The following is a 24,188-nucleotide window of genomic DNA, read 5'->3' as shown; positions in this document are numbered from 1 at the left end:
CCAAAGCATCCAGTCTAGTTCCTCTCTGATCTATCCTCTCTCTGCTATCTGCATGAGTCACTGATAGAACTCTAAGCCGATGCAACAACCTGCATGGAGATTGACTTTTCCCTCCAGCACACAGCAGCTGACTCATATTCTCAGCTACAGAGCCTGTGTACAGGGGGTGTGTCCCTTCCCTCCAATTAGATTCATATCAGATTACACTACAGCTCTATGCACTAGCATTGCAGTGTGTGTGATGTAGATCCCCCACCTGTTTCGCTTGGTGTCTAGTTAAGGATACTAAAGCAAGGAAACGTATACCTCCATAGTGTATTATGTGCTTTTACTAAATACAAATGCCGTACATAGAAACAATTATAATTATACAAATTCAATAGAAAACTGACAGATAAACTTAAAACAAGCAAAAATGCTACCTACTTCCTATTGAATCTATGCTCTCTATACAATTCTAATACACTGAAAAAGTTACTTAACCCAGGTTAGAGTGGGTCCACGATCTCCATAGGATATGGGAGGACCCAGGCTTATTTTACAGCAATTGCAGGAGATCGGGCAACAAACTTCTTCTGTCAAAGATTTTCCTTGGTGTTAAGTCATCTTAGAGACCTCTTGTCAGCTTTACCTGACAACTTTTTATTTGAAAGGTTTTGGGTAGCCAATTCCACATGCGCGTATCCTTTTCTATCTTATTACACTGATTATATATATATATATATACAGTTGTGTCCAAAATTATTCAACCCCCAATGCTGTAAAGGGGTTTAGGGACTATAGTGTACATTTGGAATTGTATTCAGAATCAAATCCTACAAGGACGTTGTAACTACCCAAATGCAACTAAAATGACATCAATTGTTTATGTAATACAGTAGTAAATGGTTCTTATGTGGTTTCTTCATTGCCACAATTATTCAACCCCTTAAAGACTACCACTCTGAAGAACAGAGGTTCATACAGGTGCTTTCCATCAGGTATTGAAAACACCTGTGGATGTCACCGAGCAGCAATCAAGCATAATAAGCACCAATTAGGCAGCTTTAAAATGACTGTGATACTCAGCTCCTTCTAGACATTTACTGGTGTGGTTACAAACATGGTGAAGGCAAGAGAATGGTCCAGGAAGACAAGAGAAGAGGTGATTTCTCTTCACAGGAAGGGCAATGGCTATAAGAAGATTGCAAAGATGTTAAACATACCAAGAGACACCTTAGGAAGCATCATTCGCAAATTCAAGGCAAAGGGCACTGTTGAAACGCTACCTGGTCGTGGCAGAAAGAAGATGCTGACTTCGACTGCTGTGCGCTACCTGAAGCGTAGAGTGGAGAGAAGTCCCCGTGTGACTGCTGAGGAACTGAGAAAAGATTTGTCAGATGTGGGTACAGAAGTTTCAGCCCAGACAATAAGACGCACACTGCGTAATGAAGGCCTCCGTGCCAGAACTCCCAGGCGTACCCCCTTGCTGTCTCCAAAGAATAAGAAGAGTCGACTGCAGTATGCCAAAAGCCATGTGGACAAACCACAAAAGTTGTGGGATAGTGTTCTGTGGACTGATGAAACAAAATTAGAACTGTTTGGGCCCATGGATCAACGCTATGTTTGGAGGAGGAAGAACAAGGCCTATGATGAAAAGAACACCTTGCCTACTGTGAAGCATGGTGGAGGGTCAATCATGCTTTGGGGCTGTTTTGCTTCTGCAGGTACAGGGAAGCTTCAGCGTGTGCAAGGTACCATGAATTCTCTTCAGTACCAGGAGATATTGGATGGAAACGTGATGCAGTCCGTCACACACCTGAGGCTTGGGAGACGTTGGACCTTTCAACAGGACAATGATCCCAAGCATACCTCCAAGTCCACTAGAGCATGGTTGCAGAGGAAAGGCTGGAACATTTTGGAGTGGCCATCGCAGTCACCAGACTTAAATCCGATTGAGAACCTCTGGTGGGACTTAAAGAAAGCAGTTGCAGTGCGCAAGCCTAAGAATGTGACTGAACTGGAGGCCTTTGCCCATGAAGAATGGGCGAAGATACCCGTAGATCGCTGCAAGACACTTGTGTCAAGCTATGCTTCACGTTTAAAAGCTGTTATAACTGTAAAAGGATGCTGTACTAAGTACTAAGATTGAATGTCACTTGGGGGTTGAATAAAACTGATAATGCTGTGAGCACAGAAAAGACATTTGTGGTTATTTCATTATAACTGTTATGTTATATTTGTCTGACCTACAAGTGCCTCTTTAATGTAAATGTAAGCAAGATGACTGAATGATCAAAAGCAATGTCAAACTGGCCAAAACACTCAATTTCAGTGGGGGTTGAATAATTTTGGACACAACTGTATATATATATATATATATATATATATATATATCACTCTCAAATTCACCATCTAGATGGCAATGCTGTATCATACATGCCATGAGTCTTATAGGTCAAAAAGTCAAGCTGTGTTTCACCATGGTTACAGAACAACATACTCATCCAACTGTCAACTGAAATACAATGGTTTCTATGTTACCATTGTATCCAGCTGCATTTGTTTAAGAATTTTCCCCTCAAACTCCAAGAAATTTGATGTCTGTCTCCAAGACAAACAGATTTGTTCCTGTAAGTTTGTAAGGCTGTAGAGAAGAGAGGACTGCTGATAAACAGGTACAAATTCCATATGAGGACTTGTTTCATCTCTGTGTATCACCTGAGGCCAGTCACTTCACATGGAATATGTAAGGGTTTACAACCACTTAGCCCTGGTTAACATATATGCGGCCGTGCAGGCCGGGTTTTGCACGGGCACGAGAGCCCATTCATTTGAATGGACTCCTGTGCCCGTGACATGCAAGGAAGAAGTCCCTGCACTTCTTCCAAAAATGCAGCCCACACAGGAACCTCAGTTCCCAGTACAGTTGTGTTTTTCCGTGCGGGCGACGTGCCATTAGAACTAATGGCACCCGCCCGTGGGTCCGCATTTCTCTGTGTGGATGGTGCGGCTGCACGGATTTCCATGCGGATCCGCAGCAGCACCATCCACACAGATGTGAACCTAGCCCTATGGTATCTGGAGACACAGTGGGGTCTATATCCTCAGTGCAACTCAAAAATGTCATCTGCCCCTGCACAGCCCTGAGTATGTGTGACAAATATTCTGGTAACCAGACCTCAAATCTTGGCAGCTCAAGTAATGTCACTGGGAAGAGCTACTGCAGCTCTTGCACAGATAGACTAGGTGCTATTACAAAAAAAAAAAACTGTAGCCAAGATCTGAGGTCAGAAATAGTGAGTGATTGTTAAAAAAAAAAATATATAAAAAAACACTGGGAACTATTAGGGACGAAATGTCTAGGCATGTATTTCCCAGTCTTGGCCACAACAGTTATATATGACATTAATAGTAGTTTATGTGCTGTTGAATCCAAAACAATATAATTCCATCCAAAAGCTGTACCTATTGTATATTAAGTTCAATACAAGACAAAGGGGCTGATTTAAATGGAGAGAAAATATCACTATCACTCTCTGTTATACACCACAGTATTGCTCAATATCACGACCCATTTATAAAATACAGGCTGTAGTATTTAGCCAATGGTACTTCCCTGCTTACTGCAGCCGAAAAATCTCTGATTCATGTAACTTGGACAGGCCTTTAATTTCAACCCCATTAATTTTTATTGAACTTTATTGGCTTCAGACTCCCAAAGCTAGTGAAGCATAATGCATATTTGTAAATCACATCTCTGTACGTTATTAATGTGTGTAGCTGTTTTTTAAACAATAAGCTATATTAATGCTTTTTAAAGTGTTAATCATCCCATGACCCTTCATTCACTATATCAGGTCTTCCACAGTATGCAACACAAGGAAATGCAATTATTTTAGTAAATACAGAGAGCTAAATACCTTTTATCATCAGCAGTATATAGCAGTCTTGTGACTTCTATCAGTGTCCGGCTGAGCACTGGTTAATCTTGTAGGAGGAGTTTTTATTCTCCACTGACTGTCATAGGACGCTGCATAACCTCTTTTTTTTTCTATATGACAATGTGCAGCACTGTAATGTGTACTGATACATTTATCTTTACCAAGAATAAATAATATTAACTTAATAATAAATAGTTGCCCATGAAAATTATAATACTTATTTCATATGCATCACATTAAGAATGAATAATAAATAATATTGATAATAAAATATATGAACTCAATATAAGGTGATACCAGTGAAATCCAGCAAAGTCTGTGAAAGTCACAAGATAATCCTTCTTATTATCAATATTATTTTTCATTCTTAATTTGATGTATATGACATAAGTATTATACTTTTCATGGGCAACTATTTTTTATTAAGATAAGATTATATGAAATTTTTCATGGCCAACCATTTATTATTAAGTTAATATTAAGTTAAGGCAACATACTGTAAACCTAGCCTGATTTTGTTAACACTGGATTACATAACTCAGTTTGTTCAGCCTCTGGCAAGCAGAACTTGATTCTAGGTCGAATGTGTCTCTTCACAAGGTAGAAGCTGCTTTGTAGCTTGGTGTCTCTCACCACCAAGGTGAAAGGGCTGTGGGTAAAGAGGCCCAGATGTTAGTTATCACCACCATTTCTCCATTAAAATTTTTGAATGGCTGAATGGGAAAAAAATAAACAATGGCTATGGCTGTCTTAACCACTTGACTTCCAGAGGATTTACCCCCCTTAATGACCAGGTCTCTTTTTTGCTACTCGGTGCTGCACTAATTCAACTGATAATTGCGCGGTCATGCAATGCTGCACCCAAACGAAATTTATGTCCTTTTTTTTACACAAATAGAGCTTTCTTTCGGTGTAATTTGATCACCTGTGCGCTTTTTATTTTTCAAGCTATAAACAAAAAAAGGCCAAAAACAATATTTTTTACTTTCAGCTATAAAAAATATATAGTAAACTCAAAGTTGGTTATAAATTTAGGCCAAAATTCTGCTACATGTTTTTGGTAAAAAAAATCCCAATGAGTGTATATTGATTGCTTTGTGTGGAAGTTATAGCGTCTACAAACTATGGTATAGATACTGCAATTTACGCCATTTTTCTGCTATACAGCGCTGCGCTAGTTTAACGGACAATTGCACGGTCATGCAATACAGTACATAAATGAAATTTACATCTTTTTTTCCCCCACAAATTGAGCTTTCTTTTGGTGGTAGTTGATTGCCTGTGCGTTTTTTATTTTTTGCGCTACAAAAAAAAAGGCTGACAATTTTGAGGAAAAAAAAACAATATTTTGGACTTTTTGCTATAAAACATGTCCAGTAAAAAAAAATGCAAAAATCAAATTTAGTCATAAAATTTCTGCCAAAATGCATTCTGCGACATGTCTTTTCTAAAAATAAAACCCAATACGTGTAAATTAATTGGTTTACGTGAAAGTTATAGCGTTTACAAATGGCGGGAAAGATACTGGGATTTTTAGTTTTTTTTTATACTAATAATGGCGGCGATCAGCGAATTATGGCGGCGATCAGGGACTTATGGCAGCGACCAGCGACTTATGGCGGGTCTGCGGGACTGCGGCGGACATTCTGTCTTTGGGGGGTACTGACTTGGGGTCACTGACATCCCAAAAACACTAATACAGTGATCAGTGCAAAAAAAAAACCACTGACACTGTACTAATGGCAATGGGGAGGAAGGGGTTAACTTTATTTTGCAGGGAAGGGTTATAGGAGTGAGGGGAGTGTTTTACTAGGGGGTGGGGGTGTGTACTGGGTGGGACAAGGCTGATCGAGAAAGAGAAACTGTTCTTTCTCGATCAGCTCATCCTCAAGCTGACAGGGAAGTGACAGACAGCACAGCTACTGCAGCTGTGCTGTCTGTCACTGTTTGCCGCCGATCGCCGGGAGATAGCCGCTAAGGACCGGCTGTGACCCGGCGACTCACATCTCCGGCGGTGATCGGTGGGACAGATAGGGCGGTGGCGCGCCTCGCGCGCGCCCCCTATTTGTTTGCAAAACACATGTTTTAAAACGTGGTTTTGCCTGTCAGTGCCACCCTGCCGCCGTATATCTACAGTGGCTGGGTGGCAAGTGGTTAAAGTGATTCTGAAGGTTAATTTTTCTTTGTTGTAAAATAACAAACATGTTACTTACCTGCTGTGTGCAGTGGTTTTGCATAGAGCAGCCTGAATCCTCCTCTTCTCAAGTCCCCCGCAGTCTCTACTGGCACCTCCTTTCTGTCGGGTGCCAGAGCTGCTGCTCTGTGTGTCCATTCACACACAGAGCCGTGACTTGGCCCCACCCCCTCTCTCTCCTCATTGGCTGACTGGCTGGCTGGTTTACAGTAGAAGGAGCCAATGGCTCCCGCTTGCTGTCTCAGCCGATTAGGAGGCAGAAACCCATGACAGCCGAGGCTGTCATTCACATCGATAGATCGCGATGAGGCTCAGGTAAGTATTGAGTATTGAGGGGGTTGGGGGGGGGCTGCTGTACACAGGTTTTTTACCTTCATGCATAGAAGCCTTGAATGCTTGTTGTCTAGCTTTTTTTCCCCATTGGGAACATGGGGGAATGCAGTTTCGGCACCTCCAGCACTGAATGTATGTAATGGCAAGGGGTGCTGGGGGGATCTATTGATGCTGCCTTCTGGAGGATCTATTGATGCTGGAGAGTCTCTTGATGAGGGAGGGGTCTATTGTAACTGAAGGGTGATTTGTTGCTGGGAGGGATCTACTGTTGAGGGAGGGGTTTGTTGTTGGCTACTGGGAGATCTATTGTTGCTGAAGTGGGTCTGTTGTTGCTGTAGGAGATATTAGGCCTGCGTGTGCTTTTGCTTTTGGCAGCAGGGAATCTATTTTACTGCTTTTTATGTTATCTATAGCAAATTCTATACAAATTGCCTAACATTACAAAATGATACCGGGTTCTGTATTCACTAAAAGGGGTGGTACTGGTAGGTGGTGGAACCAAAGGATGTTGCTTGTAGGTGTTTGGAGACAAGGGTTGACTCAGAAGGTGGTGGTGCTGGTGGTGGTGGTGGTGGTGGTGGGGGGGGGGGTGCTCCATTTGCACGGGCATGTAGACACCCTGTGAATCCCAGTGGCAAGAATCTACTGATTCCTACAGCTGAGATTGAAAGCTGTGTGTGGATAGCTGCAGTCGCTGAGCCTGTAGAGTGCAATGACAGGCTGTCAGCAGTCACAGCTATTTGCGAATTACCTGCTATGACTGCGACTGTAAGCACTTTGTACCTAACTCAATCACAGGCCTGAAACTAAAATACAGAATTGAAGTCAGTTCTATAATCTGTATACTTGGGATATGTCTTTAGAGTCTCAGAAAGTACTACACCCATTGAATTAGAATTACAGCTAGACAGCTTGCATGGACTGGAGGAGGCCAGCAAATGCAGACTCCTGATTTCTCTCATCGGTTTCCTTTAACCTTTTCTATCCATTTTATTGAGCTCAGTAATAAAATAAACTGTACTATAGGTGGATCTATACAGTTATGGATTCAATAGCAGATGAAATTTCTTGATTACTGACTGTTGTGGAGTGAGGTCGGGGTGAAGTTGCTATTGAAAGACATTTTTATTATGGTGTATTAATAATACCCGCCAGTACATGAAGTCTTCAGTATTGAGAATGCAACCCACGCTGGAGGAGAAAAAAAAAAAGTTAAATAAACATGCTACATAACAATATTATGCAAACTTGTTATCATATTTAATAATTAATCCCTTCTTGAATACTAAATTCTATCATTTTATTATTAGCAGAATCATGTGCTAATACCTCCTAACTATTTTGTGTATTACCACAATTAAATGAGGACATGTTTGTCTTTGCTTTTGCTACATACTTCAAAAACAATATGCTTTTATTTTCATGTTATTGTAAAAATATATAATTTACGGTACATACCTATAGCATGTATAGAAAGGCTCTGCTAAAAGCACTTCATTTACAATACTGGATGCCCAAACACATCAATTTATGAATTATTAACAAAATGCTAAATTTATCCCAAATGTGTGCATTATTCAGTACATCTGGTTACATCCAAAAACAAATCAGTCCATTTTGGTTGTAAGGGAGCAGGTTTGTTTTTGCATTTTGAGTTTCCCTGAATTGCCAGGAAACTAAACACATCCGAAAAAGGACCACATAACCCAAAGATGGCCTCCTAAAATATTAGGAGTGGAGAAATAAATTATTATATTAGAAACAAAAAAGTAACCATAATTCTAACACTAACCCAACCCAAACTCTAATCCTACCAAAATGATGCCCAAGCCTTAAAGTGGAAGTAAAGTTAATTTTTAAACAAATTGCCAAACATACAGGTATTTATGACAGACCCTATTGGTCTCTTCTGCCATAAATGCATCCTCCTGTCTGTCAGTCATCATGTACGCTGAGCTGAGCATACATTACGGCCTCGATCTGTACTGCGGTGATGTGACTCCCATGCACATGCATGGGAGTGGCATCATTGCGGCCCAACAAAGGACAAAAGCACAAGACCCGGAAGGAAGACCAGGTGAAGATGTAAGCGTGGAGGGCCTGCTGGATCGATCCCATCGCAGCACTGGAGGGCACCGTTTGACAGGTAAGTCTGTCATAATGTACTAATATGCCATGCATACTAGCACATTATGGCATACAGAGAGAATTTTTGCCTTACATTTTGTGGGATTTTTAAGGCAACCTTGAAGTATATACAGAGAAACCAATTATTAAAAAGATCAACATTTTATTTAAACAAATTTCTTTTATCTGACACATTGATGTATATCAGGTAGGCAGTACATACTGACCAATGAGCAACAATTTTTGACAAAACATATACTACAAAGATTTGTTTACAATATGTATCCAGTGGTATCCCTCAAGAGCTGATTTCCGTCTTGCAATCTCAAGTTTGACTGCAGATATATTCAGCCTGGGATCCAATGTGTTTCGAATACATTAATACAGATTCTTCCTCAGGGAAAGGATACCACTCTATAACAAAAATTATTAGCAATAATCAATTATCAGTACATATCCTTACAATTAAATAGTAATAAATTAGCCATATGGGATACATGACTTACATAGCCACCACTATGTAAGTCATGTACATATCCTTACAATTAAATAGTAATAAATTAGCCATATGGGATACATGACTTACATAGCCACCACAAATAAAAAGAAAATGCTTCACTGTGTTTAGAAGGCAAATTTCTTCCATAGCTGAGGTCATCAACTGACAGGCAAAGACCACAAGTGCCACATCACAAGCGCTGTCATAACAAAATATATATGTATAATGCTATGTATAATATCTTAAAGAAACAACAGGGCATCAAATATATAAGTTTGTGGGATTATAAGGATCATGGTAATTTGTGTCCTTTTAATGGACACATAGATTAAGGGGAAAATCAAGGTAAGTTACATATTTCCCCATAATGCATATTATATCGTCTAAAACAACAATGGAATATATTGAATATATGAGCTATATAGTTTAAAAACTATTTTTGAAATAAATATCAAAAGTAATTGCTGGCATTTAGGTCATCATAAACTGCATAGCAATGTAACAGTGTTCAAGTTGAAAATTCTAAGCTTAGTCTTGTTGTTCAGTCCACAACCCTCCAGGGGATCAGTGGCGGGCACAATATATGTGATTCCTTCCAGGATAAAGCTAGATACTAAAAGCTGTGTTTGATAATGCCAATAGTGGCCTTTTGTAGGTTCCAAAGTGGGTGTGATGTATGTATTACCTTCCATGTGCAGTGCATGTCTGCTGGAGAGGAAGATGGCGCCCATTATGTGGTCCCCGGCATTCATCTCAACTGCGAGGCGCAAAAGCACCATTCGCGTTGATGTCACATCCGTCTCCGGAATGACACAAATTATGGTATAACCCACCTGGGGGACCCTAAAAAGAAAGTTTTACAGCAGAGTTTTTTTACCATTTTAAGTTGGCCATAAACCAGTCTTTGATACAGAAAGGTTTTCAACATTCCCTTGCGACAGAAGTCAAATGATCAACTTCTGTTGAGCAGAGATGACCACACATTGAATCGGCCCAATTTTGATCAATTTATGGCCAGCTTTATACTGTAAAAACAACAACAATCTGCACACACCCTGTAATTTTACAATAATCTGAACAAGAATTTAATGCTAATGGCAGCTGCATGCCCAATAAATCCTGATATAAGGCCCATATAAATGTTGAAATAGTAAATGCAGCACTTTGGCAACCTATACACCACCACATACCATGTGAAAAATGTATGTAAATAGTACACTCCAAAATCTTCAAATCCATTGTACTGTGCTTCAGCATAGGAATCAATACTCCACTTGTGATTCACTCTCCATGCCAACAATACAAACCATTTACAAAATAGGTGGACCCTAAGATTAAAGAAGTCAAAGCACACTTATGAATTGAATTACCACCACAATAGGTGAGTAAAGGCACCTGCCACAACTTGATCACAACTTTTATGAGTTTGATGTTCTTACAATATATATGAATAAAAAGGAAAAAGCTCCAAATGGTGCAGATAATCCAGTGGATTTATTAAAATAGTGCTAAAAAGTACATAGAAAAGTGTACAACAAAAATGTCACCCCAACATAATAAAACTGTATACAAACAAAACCGTATGCTGTATAAACAAGCAGATCTATGTATCTAAAGAAACAAGTTCACATCAAAATCTGAAGTTAGACCATGGGATTGTAGGGTGCAGGGGCGGACTGACCATTTGGAAACTTGGGCACTGCCCGAGGGCCCGGGGTCAGTAGGGCGGCTCCATGAGATGCCCCTTTTTTCATAGGCTTTTTTGAGTTTGGGCAAGGACACAGGGGCTCCATGATCCCCTATTGCCCGGGGGCCCCATGAGTTGTCAGTCCGCCCCTGGTAGGGTGTTTAATAAAAAGGAAGTGTATTGGATTCAGGGTTTAAACAATAATTCCCTGTCACCACCTCTTATATTCTTTGGTATATGGTCTATCACCATGAACCTCAGTTGTGAGATTGCTGGAGAACATGGATCTCATGTTCATGTTCTCATTCGATCTCACAACTGGCATTCATAGTGATAGAGCATTTACCAAAGAATAGGAGTGGTGATGACAGGGAATTATTGTGTAACAAAAAGGAAGTGTATTGGATTCAGGGTGTAAAAGAATTAGGGCTTTTAATTTTTTCCCCCATTATACTTACGTAGGTGGATGTATCAGTCCGATGCTGCATCTGTCCCCCGCCAGCTCTAAGGGTTCTCACAGCCGCTCTGAGCAGAGAGTGGTGCCTGTCAGTCACCACTGTCTGCTCTGCCGCCCCCCCCAGCGCTCACTGGATCATTGGGCTGTGGAGGGGGAGGGAGCTGCTTTCTCAGGCTCTCAGGCACTCATTGGGAGTCTGAGCCAGGTGCTGCTTCAGACTCTGGGGTGGATCCTGACTTTGAAGTCGGGATCTTTCCCTAGCCTGGACCGGATCCCGACTTTGAAATCAGGATCTTACCCCAGCCTGGACCAGCTTAGTGATGTCAGCCAACAGGTCACAGGAGAAGTACAGCCAAAAGAACTTTGGCTGTACTTCTCCTTTAAACAACTTTGCACTTGTTTCTTTAGGTACAGAGATCTACTTGTTTTACATGTGGTTTTGTTTAGATACCATTTTATTATGTTTGGGCATATCACATTTGTAATATATTTATTCATTTGTAGATGATTTGAAGATTGAAAATGTGTCTATTTATGCTGTGAAGTTTGATCTTCACAAGTATTTATTGGTTCTAGCCTGAGGAAGGTCTTTGCATGAAATATTGTTTTTGTTTGGAACACTTGGATGGGGATCTGCTGCCCTCCATGCTACTAAATCCTGGACCGGAAGAGCCTATAATAAACAACTAGGGAGGGACTGAAGTGCAGAGTAAGTTGGCCTACTCTGAGTTCCTGCCAGCGAGAAGTTTCATTCCAGGCTGGTCGAACAACAGTTGGAAGATACCCTCGTGACCGCTGACCTGTCTTCAGGTCTTCGCTACAAAGATCGATGCCACATCATCCTCAGTGGCCCTGAAACTGGACTTTGCTGTAACATTCATCTAAAAGGTATCTCTATGAATAACTATTCTATATATACCCGAGTGTATATGCACAATTCCACCAGGACTCTTATGGGGTCCTTTGCTGATTATATATGTTTGTTCATTATATATATGTACTGTTTTTAATCTCTTCTTATATATAATGCTTGTATTATTTCTAAAATCGTTGTGCATCCATATGCTTTGGTTAATGTTTTATGCTGGTTGCAGTAGTTCTTCCAATAACTTTGTTTAGATTACTGATTTATTTCCCAGGTAGGGAATCCCTTCTGTTCACAGAGGCTGTGTCCTGGATGGAGGCGCTGTCAACTGTATTATCAAACCCATTCTTCCACTTCACTTAGCGAAGGTTCAGTTTATCCTATTTACCTACAGATTTTGCACAATATCCTGTTATTTCTCATAACCCCCCCCCCCCCCTCAAAAGAGGGTTACACTTGTATTGTTATTTTCTTCCTAAATAACTCTAAAGAGTGCTGCAAGCTCAGACTTTATTAATTAGAGCTGTTGGGGTTGGCCTTGTTTCAGAAGCACCAGATCTATACATTGGCTTTGCCTTTTACTCAAATATTTTCAGTTTATATATAGATATAAGTTAGTTTAGGAAAAAAGCAAATGTTGTCATTAATGAAGAGTGATATCAGTAGGTCATTTTACCTATCATATCACATAGTGTAATCTACAAAAGCAGTGTAGTAGAAACTCAAAACAAAATGAGAACTAGCTCTCCATTCCAAGTTAGCCTTAGATATTCAGACTATGGAAAACAGATGCCTGAGTCACCTTGTAATTTTGCCTTGCATATTTGTACAACAATGTTTCTGATTTCAGAATCATAATAAAGGGGTGATTTCATAACTTAGTGTCTATAGTCTTTCCAGGCTTTTTCAGGGTTTGCTTTCTTTTTTCCACCGCATTTAGGAGCTTCTTTCTTGGACCAAGTTGTATGTTTATGTTTTGCAGGTCTTCATTGGTGCATAAAAGAAGAGATTCTAAGTCTATCTTCTCTCTTAAAAGTGTGACATGAAGCTCCAGCAAATTATGAGATTCTAGGAAGACCTTGAGAGGGGAGCTTTCTTCCTCATCTATTTCCACTTCATCATCATTCCAAGCTAAGTTAATATTTTCACCATCATCTTCATTTTTATTCTTGCCATCCTCAGCAAACAATGCATTTTGCACTTTTAACGTCATATCATCTTCAGCTAGGGAATCTTCTCCAAAATCAGTGTTGATTCCCATTGCTAGGTTTCTCCTGAAAACTATGTTCCCAAGGCCTGGTCGATTGAAGATAGACTGCTTTTCTTCTTCCATATCTGTCTCCTCAATAATTTCACTAAAAACATCTGTGATCTTGGTACGCTGGCCTCCACTACTTTCGTCTTTGGCAAGAATAATATTATTTACTGTTTCTCGATCAACTGTATTTTTATCTTTCCTCTTCATTTTTAGCTGTAGCGTGTTCCTTAATCCTTTGGTCAAACTACTCACAGTAGAGGGAGTAGAAAAACGAGCGCCAACAGAACCTGACAGTGTACCCTTTGCGGAGTTGATTGTTCCAGTCTTGTTTCTGTTGAAATTTTTATTCATCTGGCTCTGATGCTTATCTTGGATCTTCTCACATTCTATAATCTTCTTTTCAGCTTCTTTTAAAGCTTGTTCTTTTAATTTAGCCACTTTTTTAGGATTCAAGGATGTCTGCTTGTTGGCTGCTTCATCCAGAATCCTGACACAATCTGTACGACCTTTCAAGTTGGCCACATCCAGTGGTGAATGGTGTTTGTTGTCCAAAGCAAAAATATTTGCTCCAAAATTAACCAGGAAGGCCACGCAAGTTGCATGTCCTTTCTCAGCTGCATGGTGCAATGGAGTGTTTCCCCAGATGTCACTTTTGTTTGGGTCCCCACTAAAAGAGAAAATCATATAGATAACAATATTTAAAATCCAATGTAAATATTTAATGACAATAAACCAACTAATCATTGATATTTTGATTTTAAATAGACGCTAAATAATTGAATCACAGAGAACCTTCCAATATTATATATGGCAGAGAGATTTCTGCTCTTGAATACTGTGGTCATCCAACCTGCCATGTTAATTATGTAGATGTTTTAATTAGCTGTATATTTCATTTTATTTACTTTTTTGGAAATATAATTGAAGGGCGGAAATTCAAGCAGCTTCAATAGAAGGACAGGAATGAAAACAAAATTAGTATATTAACAGTTCTAAACTAACATTTTCTGAGTCCAGTGTAACAATATCATGAAGTAACACCACAATTGATTCAGTAAAGTTCAAAGGGTAGAGTACAAGATCTGCTTAGCTTACAGCCATTTTTCTTATTTTATCTCAAAAGGACTGACTGAGCTTCAGCAGGTCAGAATTTCACAGCACAGATCAGGTGCATAAATACAATTCTTGGGGTCCCATTACAAAGATATGATGCAGTCCCTGATGCTGCCCCTCTGTGACCTTTCTGTGTGACATCTGACAGTGTCAACTGGGGCGACAGTGTAATTTATCTTAAATTGTATATCCTGCAATTTGTTTCCTTACTTTTGGATGAAGTGGGGAAGAATTGGAACCATTGTCTTTTTTTACTGTTATCTGGGGCTCTGTTAAAGAGATTTCCCAAACTTTCTGTCCTGCTGATACCAATTTTACCAAAAAAAAAGTGAGGGGAAACTCTCCAACACAGACAGAAATAAAAGTACTTTAAGTAGGGGACCACTGTCAGATTTGCATGTCTGTCTGTGTACCTATTGCAGATTTACTGTGACCCCAAACCAAAATTGTGGATGCTACTCAGGCTGTAAGGATCCCAATCAATAAAGCCAACCACTGTGATTGAAGGATAGAACGAAGCTCGTTCCGGCTCCAGACAGCAATGTGCAGGGAAGAAAATGTCTGTATGAGCCACACATCTATGCAAACCCCAGGTAAGAAAGTGTAACAGCCTCAGTCCAGGCTCCAGCCAGGCCACGCCCCCAACTCCTTTCACTCTGCCCCCAGAGCTATATCATGGGGATTAAAGCGGAGCTCCACCCAAAAGAGGAAGTTCCACCTTAAGCCTTTGTCCTCTGCTCCCCATTAAGGCTTGGTACCTTTGGGGAGTGGGTACCCAAATTTGACAGGAACTTGCTCCCACTTCCGCTGCGATCGCCTAGGCGATCAGAAGCGGAAGTTGCCCTCCCCCCTCCCTCCCCGTAGTCTTCTGGAACATGTGACAGGTCCTAGAAGACTACGGTGGCATTCACAAAGCGCAGCGCTTCTCGTGCATGCGCAGTGGACACCCGGCTGTGAAGCCGCAAGCTGTTAGTCGGGTGCCCACACTGAAGATGCCGGTGCCAGGGAGAGAAGATGGCCGGTGAAACCAGCAGTGTTGAGGACACCGCTGGACCAAGGGACAGGTAAGTGGCTGTATTTTAAAAGTCAGCAGCTACAGTTTTTGTAGCTGTTGATTTTTATTTTATTTTTTTCAGGTGGAACTCCGCTTTAAGCTTCGCAGGCAGAGTGACATGCATTGGGGACATGACCTGGCTGGAGCGCGGGCTGAGGTTGTTACACTTTCTTACCTGGAGTTTGCAGAAATGTGAGGCGTAAAGAAAGCAAACCTAAATGAAGGATGGGTAGCAGATTAGCTCTCAGCATAGTCAGGACACTATTAGGGACCAATGCTGTAGAAATTTCCAGAGAAGAGCATCAATGCAGAGAATTAAAGTGATTGTAAACCACATTTTTTTTTACAAACATGTTATACTTACCTGCTCTCTGCAATGGTTTTACACAGAGCAGCCCCGATCCTCCTCTGCTTGGGTCCCTTGCCGGTTCTCTTGGCTACTCCTTTCTGCCAAGTACCCCCATAGGAAGCTGCTTGCTATGGGGGCACTCATGCGTGTTTGCTCCCAAACCAGCACTGTGTGTCTATTGACATACAGAGAAGGGCTTGGTTCCACTCCCTCCTCACTGGCTGTGACTGACAATGGCTACCGCTGCTGTCTCTGAGCCAAAGAGGAGGATGAGAGGCAAGAGAGCTAATGCTCTTGTGCACATCGCTGAATCGAGTTTGAGCTCAGGTAAGTACACGGGTGAGCTGGGGATGGGGAGCTGAGCATTGAAGGTTTTTTCACCTTAAAGTGGTTCTAAAGGCTCACAGTTTTTTACCTTCATGCATGCACACCTTCTGTGTGCAGCATCCCGCCCAATCCCCCCACCCCAATCTTCACCTAAGCCCCATCTTGATCCAGCGATGTGCACTGGAGTCTTAGCTATCCCGGGACTCCCTCTCCTCATTGGCTGAGACAGAAGTAGGAGCCATTGGCTCCCACAGCTGTCAATCACAGCCAGTCAGCCAATGAGAAGAGAGAGGTGATGAGGACGTGCTGCAGCTCCACGTGTGCATGGACACATGGAGCAGCGGGTGTCCTCATAGCAAGCTGCATGCTGTGGGGGTACCCAACAGGAGGGAGGGGACAGGAGCTCCTGTGGGGGACCCGAAAAGAGGAGGCCGCTCTGCACAAACCCACTGCACACAGCAGGTAAGTATAGACATGTTTATTATTTTTTCTTAAAAAAACAAACAAACCTTTAGAATCACTTTAAGGCTCCATGTACACTGCAGCTGATAAACTCACGTTTAGGAGCTTTTTTGGGTTTTTTCAGCAGCCCCTGAACTCTCCCTAATGTGCTCCTATGTGTCCATGTACACTATGTCATTTACAGGCAGTTGTGTTTACAGTAGTTTTTTTGAATGCACCAAACTTGCGTTCAGGAGTAGATTTTATCAGTGTTTCAAACGCCAAACACTTTTAAACGCATGTAAATGTGGCTAACCACATTTATAAGCATTTGGAAATTTTTTTTAACTCTTCCATTTCCAGATGCTGTCCAGAGTCTTTTTTCATCATGAAAAATGCATGCAAAGTGTTTTCCCGGTACTCAAATGGACCTGGTACACCATACTTTGAGGTTTCTCATGAAAGAAAATATGTTAGACACTGCTGCAATAATTTCTGCACAGAAATGAGCTGGAACACATCCAAACACCACAAAAAAACACAGCTAATCTCAACAAATACTGCTCTCTGCTTCTGCTCTCTCTATTTCTCTCAAAATGTCTGAAATAGTTAATTTTTTACTGCTTTTCAGTGCATTCTGGGCATTTTGAAAGGTCTCCTGCGGTTATCTTTAAAAAACGCTTCTAAATGCAAACACTCATAAACAAGGTATGCAAACACAGCTGAACAGAGGTTTTTTTAACCTATGTTTTCTAGCACTTAGTTTCCATCATTCAGAAGTGTCCCGTATGCAGAGAATGCATTAGGGTTAAAATGTTCATCCATTACACCACTTTAACTTTGAATGTTCTTAGTAGCTCAGCAGCAGTTTTCAGCATCAAATATAAAATAAAGTGAGCGCTCATTAAATAAAAAGAAAATATCAATGAAAAGTAAGCAGCTAATGGCACAAGAGGGGATCACAACCTCCTCTGACTGTATAAATAGATGAATAAAGTGCAGCGCTAAAGCATATCAAAAAAAGTTCGTTCTTAGAAGTTCGTTGTCAAAAGTTCATAAGATATCTCGATCAATACTATGGTGTACACAGCTAGAAGGATCCAGTAGAAATGACAGAAATGCGCACTCACCGACCATGCATAGGAAATGCGCATTTGTGTGTTAAAAACACAAGTGTCGAACTCCCTCAGGACGAGGTATCATCAGGCGGTGATCTGCTAGGCTCACAGGACCTCCTTAAGATCAGGATTAAAGACGGCCAGGTGAGGGCTCCCTCCTCCAGATATAGCTGTGTCTGCCAGTCTGATAACCCCTCAATAAGGGGTAAAAAACGGGAGAATGCCCATAGTGTAGTATATCAAAAGTTTATTTAAATAACATATATAACAGGACAGGTCAGTATTCAAACTGGCAAACAGCCAGAAAGTGTTTAGTAAAAATACTGGTACTGACCTAGAGTAAAATGGCCGCCAGACCTCCTCGTGGTCTGGGCGGCGATGAGGTGTCACAAGCTGTCAGTTCCTCCTCTGTTGTTTTCCGGAAAATAATTTCCGGTTTGTCAGGCAAGATTTTTGATAAAGTAGGATCCAATTTCAGTAAATGCCAGTTTTTCTTTATGATTCCCCCAATTTGTCTAAACTGCGTGGAAAAGGTTGTAATAAAAGGACAGACCAGTTAGGATGGTGACAGCTGCTGGTTGGAATGTAACTATTCCTATCTGTAATCTTAAAAAATGATTTAGTTACAATCTTACCATTAAAATTGATCAGAGTAAGATCTAAAAAATTTATTTCAGATTGACTATATGTATAAGTAAGGCTGATATTAAAATTATTGTTGTTAAGACTCGTAAAAAAGTTAATCAAAGAATCCTTCCCCCCATTCCAAAGAAGGATAATATCATCTATGTACCTCTCTAGTTACATTCCAACCAGCAGCTGTCACCATCCTAACTGGTTGGGTAACATTCCAAAAGGCCAGTTTATGCGCATCCGACGCAACTGTACGGATATGGATACGTATTTTAATCAGGCCATGGTACTGAAGAAAAGGTTCCTAGAGAAGGGTTATAAGGAGGATGGTCTAGATAATACTATACGGACGATTGCTCAACGTGATAGGAGCGACATGTTATCAGACAAACCAAGACCAACAAAATCAATGGTCTGTCCTTTTATTACAACCTTTTCCACACAGTTTAGACAAATTGGGGGAATCATAAAGAAAAACTGGCATTTACTGAAATTGGATCCTACTTTATCAAAAATCTTGCCTGACAAACCGGAAATTATTTTCCGGAAAACAACAGAGGAGGAACTGACAGCTTGTGACGCCTCATCGCCGCCCAGACCACGAGGAGGTCTGGCGGCCATTTTACTCTAGGTCAGTACCAGTATTTTTACTATACACTTTCTGGCTGTTTGCCAGTTTGAATACTGACCTGTCCTGTTATATATGTTATTTAAATAAACTTTTGATATACTACACTATGGGCATTCTCCCGTTTTTTACCCCTTATTGAGGGGTTATCAGACTGGCAGACACAGCTATATCTGGAGGAGGGAGCCCTCACCTGGCCGTCTTTAATCCTGATCTTAAGGAGGTCCTGTGAGCCTAGCAGATCACCGCCTGATGATACCTCGTCCTGAGGGAGTTCGACACTTGTGTTTTTAACACACAAATGCGCATTTCCTATGCGTGGTCGGTGAGTGCGCATTTCTGTCATTTCTACTGGATCCTTCTAGCTGTGTACACCATAGTATTGATCGAGATATCTTATGAACTTTTGACAACGAACTTCTAAGAACGAACTTTTTTTGATATGCTTTAGCGCTGCACTTTATTCATCTAGTTTTCAGCATCAACTTATCTTTTTGGAGTATCAGAGCTTAAGGCTTTTGTGTAAATTCCAAGCTCTTCCACCTCCCCAAAAAACAAGCACTAAATGTTGTGTTTAGTAGTACAGTAAGTAGTTTTTTTTCTTATTAGAATTGTTAATGCTCCTATGCAAAATTACTCTAACCTCAAATGACTTTTTTTGCTTAGGAGGAACTCTGGGATTTTTTAGCTTCACTGCAGACCAGGAAACACTAAAACTAAGTCCACTCTGTTTATCGTTAACCCTTTGTCTACCATGGAACATCTATTCACCGATCTCCCTCCAGTAAATGAACCCGAAGGGAAAATGCATTTCATCACGTTTGGGTTTACAGCTGTCACACTCTGGAAGTGCTAGCTGGGGAAGAAGTTGATGAAGCACAATCTATGTTTGAACATCTTGACCGTGAACATCTTGATCGTGACCTTAACGGTCTATTGGATTCTTGATGTCTCCTTAAAAAGGATCAGTTATTTCTACTATGTTATCACATAGAGGGTACCTTGCTCCCACATAGAAGCACATTCATATGTAAATGAAGATGCCAAGTGTACCTGCTTGCATGTAAGGTGTGACCTGCTGTATCTCACAAGGCCCTTACAAACAGCCTGGTGCCAGCCTTTACATACAGGTTCCAGGGCGCCATGAGTTTCTCAATTCAAACCAGACATTGTGACCATGGTGGCTTGAGACTTAGACTTTCAATCCTGCTGGCCTTTTTACTGAAAACCCTCTCTGCCCCTGGAGTACTCACAGCCTTAGTGCAAGCACACACTTCCAGGACCCTGACAGCAAGGTCTGCACCAGTAAACACACCTCTCATTCATTCCCCAGGGATTGGCTGTAATAGTCACTTTCTTAGATATCCGCACAGAGTCTCATAGTTGTAAATAAACTTCTTTTTACTTGCTTAAAGCGGTGCTCCACCCAAAAGGGGAAGTTCCCCTTTAAGGACTGCTCCCCCACTCCCCATTAAGGATTGGCTCCTTTGGGGGGCGGAGGGGGGAGCGGGTCTTGAATTTTACAGGTACCCGCTCCCACTTCCAGTCCAATCGCCTAGGCGACCGGAAGCAGAGGTTGTCCTCCCAGAAGACTACAGGACCATTCATGAAGTGCAGCGCGACTAAGCTAAGCCGCAAGCTGTCACAGCCGGGTGCCCACAATGAAGATGCCGGCCTCCTGGAATACTGGATGGCCGGTGAAACGGGCTGCAGGGGACACAACATGGGACCGAGGGACAGGTAAGTGGCTGCTTTTTAAAAGTAAGCAGCTACAGTTTTTGTAGCTGCTGACTTTTTTTTGACAGAGTGAGTGGAACTCTGCTTTAAGTTCAGCAAATACATAACAGTCCAGATATTGGGTAAGATATAGTACACATGTTGGCCTGAATCTGATTGTGATTCATTCTGAATCATGCTCAGTCCTTTTCCTATTCTCTAGATCTGATCCCCTATGATGGTGAACTACACTACACAGCGGGGAGAATCAAGGGGAATACCAAAGTCTTCTACCTCTCTAGCCATGCAATACACCTTTCATTCTCAAAGTAGCTCCCAGCCTGGAACCCCAGAGCAGCCCTTCCTCCAAAGGAGAGAGCACCCTCCGTACGTTGATGTTCCCTGGGTAGAAGACTCTAGTCCCAGCTCCACCCATCCAGAAGTACTCCACCAGGAGAAGCAACCCTTAAAAAGGAATTCCTGCCCAACTCCACCTGCTTACATGCACAAAAAATGATTGTGTTACACATACTGTATTAGGAATCAACGTGCACTCTGGATTGAGATCAATAATAAAAGTGCCATCATAAATGATTAAGGCTAAACTGATGACCTATAAAGGTTTTTAAAGCATCGACTTTGGACACTTTTGGGTGCTGAAGTTTGTTGCCATTTCCTGGGCACATGCAATTTTAGGGCTTGATATGTTTGGTATCTATTTGAAAACCCCTCATCTTTTATATTTTATCAAAAAGGGTAATATATTGAGTTTATGTGCACTAAAATTAATTTTATTGTATTTTCATAGAAAAGGTGGTTTCGATAAACACACGCTAATATCATGTGACATTAACTACCAACATAATATTCTCCAGGGTCTATACTTTCAGAAAATATATAACGTGGGGTTTTAATTAATCTTCAGGCATAACATGTACATTTAGCATGAGTGCACAAAATACAAAAACAGCTCTGGAAGTAAACTGGTTAATTTGATTTTTGTTCAGTGTTTTTCAGATAGATTTTGTATATTTTTAGCAATGCATCAGAGCCTAACTGAAACATTGTGCTGCATAATTCTGTATTTTGCATCCTTCCACTTCTAACATTGCAAAGGATGGTGCTCAGAACTAGGGAACCCTCCAAATTCATAGCAGCTCAAAATCAGGATACTGGAAATCATGCAGCTTTACTAAGCAGAATAACTGATTGAATATTATAAATGTTGGAATATGAATTAGTGCCACTGTGTGGTGTCTTCCAGGGAAGTTCAGATGCAAAGTTTTCATGTCAAATTGAACTGAACATTTCATGTAACATAAATATATACAATGCTGTAAAACGCAAAGCTATCATGGTATAAAGTCTTCTTGTAAACTGTAAATATTTAAGCTGCTTGCTTGCATTCTTGTATTATCTTTAGAGTTTCCTGGGATTCTTAATATCTAAAGTGCTCTACTATGCAAATATCAGCTTTAACCACTTTGTTATGCACTGCACTGCATTATAGCAGAAATACTACTACAGGGCAGCACGGGTGCGCAAAATCATGTATGTATACGCAATTTGCAGTTCTGGGTAGGGGGCGCGCACGAGCTGCGTGAGTGCCCTACCCACGCCGCCATTCGAGGCCTCAGCTGTCTATCACTGGGTCCCGGCTGGTGATTACTTGCTGGCACCCGGTGATCGCCGAGTATCTCGGATGGGGGAGAGACCTATATGTAAACAATACTATTCTCTCCCCGTCAGCTCCTGCATACTGCTTTGTATGGCTCTGCATAGCAGATCCATACAAAGCAGTGTGCTTACAGTGAAGCACATACAGAGCCCCCCATTGTGAAACAGCACACAGAACAGTTAACCCTTTGATCTCCCCAGATGTTAACCTTTTCATGTCCAGTGCCATTAGTACAGTTTCAGTGCTTTTTATTAGCACTGATCACTGTATTGTTGTCACTGGGGATGTCAGTGACACCAAGTCAGTTCCCCCCAGTGTCAGAATGCTCGTTGCAGTCCCGCTATAAGTTGCTAATCGCCGCCATTATTAGTATACCCACAGTTGATCTAGAGGAAGGCAAAAAACCCCAGCAAAAACATGATCCAATTTGCTCCTGCAGGGGAAAAAAATTCTTCATGATCACCTCAGAGGCAATCGGATATTTCCTGGATCAACTTTATCTATAAATGTTAGTATCCAGTTAAATCACGTGTATCTAGGAAAGAATCCAGGCCTTTTTTTAAAGCAATAAATAAATAATTTGCGCTAGTAAATGTGTATAAAAAGAAATCATCAAATCATAAGTCCAGAAAAAAATATATATATGCCAATACCACAAAAAAATAAAAAAACAAAAAAACTTTTAAGTGCAAAAGGGCTGCCAGCTACTGCGCATGTGCTGAGTAGCCAGGCTCGTTTATGTGATTGCTGTTATGCTGTTGATGCTTGTGTCGGCTGGGACACCTCTTGAGTAAGTGCAATGAGTACCTAATAAAGGAATTGGTTTTTATAATATTGCACCATGAAGTCTTTCTGTTTCTCTCGAGTGCTTGGCATTTCCCCCCATGGATACGTTTGAAGGTGGTCCTTTATCTATTGGAGAAGTGGATTTTCGATTAACTACAAAGTTTTTCATCCTGTTATTTCGATCGATGAGGATCGGTGTGTTGCAGAGTTTCCGTTTCTGAAGATATATTTATGGATGATCTGCCATTATATTATCAAGGTTTTTTGGTGAAATTTTTTATATTTAGACACTTTTTTTGCACAAAAGTTTTTTGCACTTAAAAGTTTTTTTGTTTTTTTATTTTTTTGTGGTATTGGCATATATATATTTTTTTCTGGACTTATGATTTGATGATTTTTTTTTTATAAACATTTACTAGCGCAAATTATTTATTTATTGGTACACTTTATATATGGTGATTTTTTGCAGCTGGTACACTATTAGTAAGTTATATAATTTTGACCATATGCGCTATTATTAATTTTTCTTCTTCTTTTTTTAAAGCAATCTACTGAGCTGGCCAGAACCAACTCTTGTGGGAGTCTATTCCACATTTTCATAGCTCTTACTGCGAAAAAGCCTTTCCACATTTGGAGATTAAATCTCTTTTCCTTCAGATGTAAAGAGTGCCCCCTTGTCCTCTGTGATGACCTTAAGGTGAATAACTCTACATTGAGTTCATTATATGAACCACTGATGTATTTATACATGTTTATCATATCCCCCCTTAATCTCCTCTTCTCGAGAGAATAAATTCAGTCCCTCCAAAGCTGAGCTCCTTCATGTCTCTTATCAGTTTGGTTGCCTTTCTATGCACTCTAGAGTTCCCCAATATTCTTTTTGTGAAGTGGTGCCCAAAACTGAACTGCATATTCCAGATGAGGTTTTACTAATGATTTGTACAGGGGTAATATGATATCTCTCTCTCTGGAGTCTATATCTCTTTTAATACAAGAGAGGAT

General features: G+C 40.8%; 1 protein-coding gene across 1 annotated transcript; it reads right to left on the bottom strand.

The window, feature by feature from the left end:
• Positions 1 to 10,551: 10,551 nt before the first annotated feature.
• Positions 10,552 to 14,027, bottom strand: ANKS4B (ankyrin repeat and sterile alpha motif domain containing 4B). Its single transcript, XM_089674775.1, has one exon. The coding sequence runs from the start codon at positions 14,025 to 14,027 to the stop codon at positions 12,957 to 12,959; it is 1,071 nt and encodes a 356-aa protein (XP_089530901.1). The 3' UTR covers positions 10,552 to 12,956.
• Between the last annotated feature and the right edge of the window lie 10,161 nt (positions 14,028 to 24,188).

Source organism: Staurois parvus, unplaced genomic scaffold (genome assembly GCF_062004578.1).
Source record: "Staurois parvus isolate SC_StPar_1 unplaced genomic scaffold, SC_StPar_1.0 ptg000152l, whole genome shotgun sequence".
NCBI classification, from domain to species: Eukaryota; Metazoa; Chordata; class Amphibia; order Anura; family Ranidae; genus Staurois; species Staurois parvus.
This window is presented reverse-complemented; position numbering and strand designations above follow the sequence as displayed.

Excerpts from the sequence above, each read along its gene's own strand:
- ANKS4B (XM_089674775.1), bottom strand. The coding sequence starts at position 14,027 with ATGATTTTCTCTTTTAGTGGGGACCCAAACAAAAGTGACATCTGGGGA.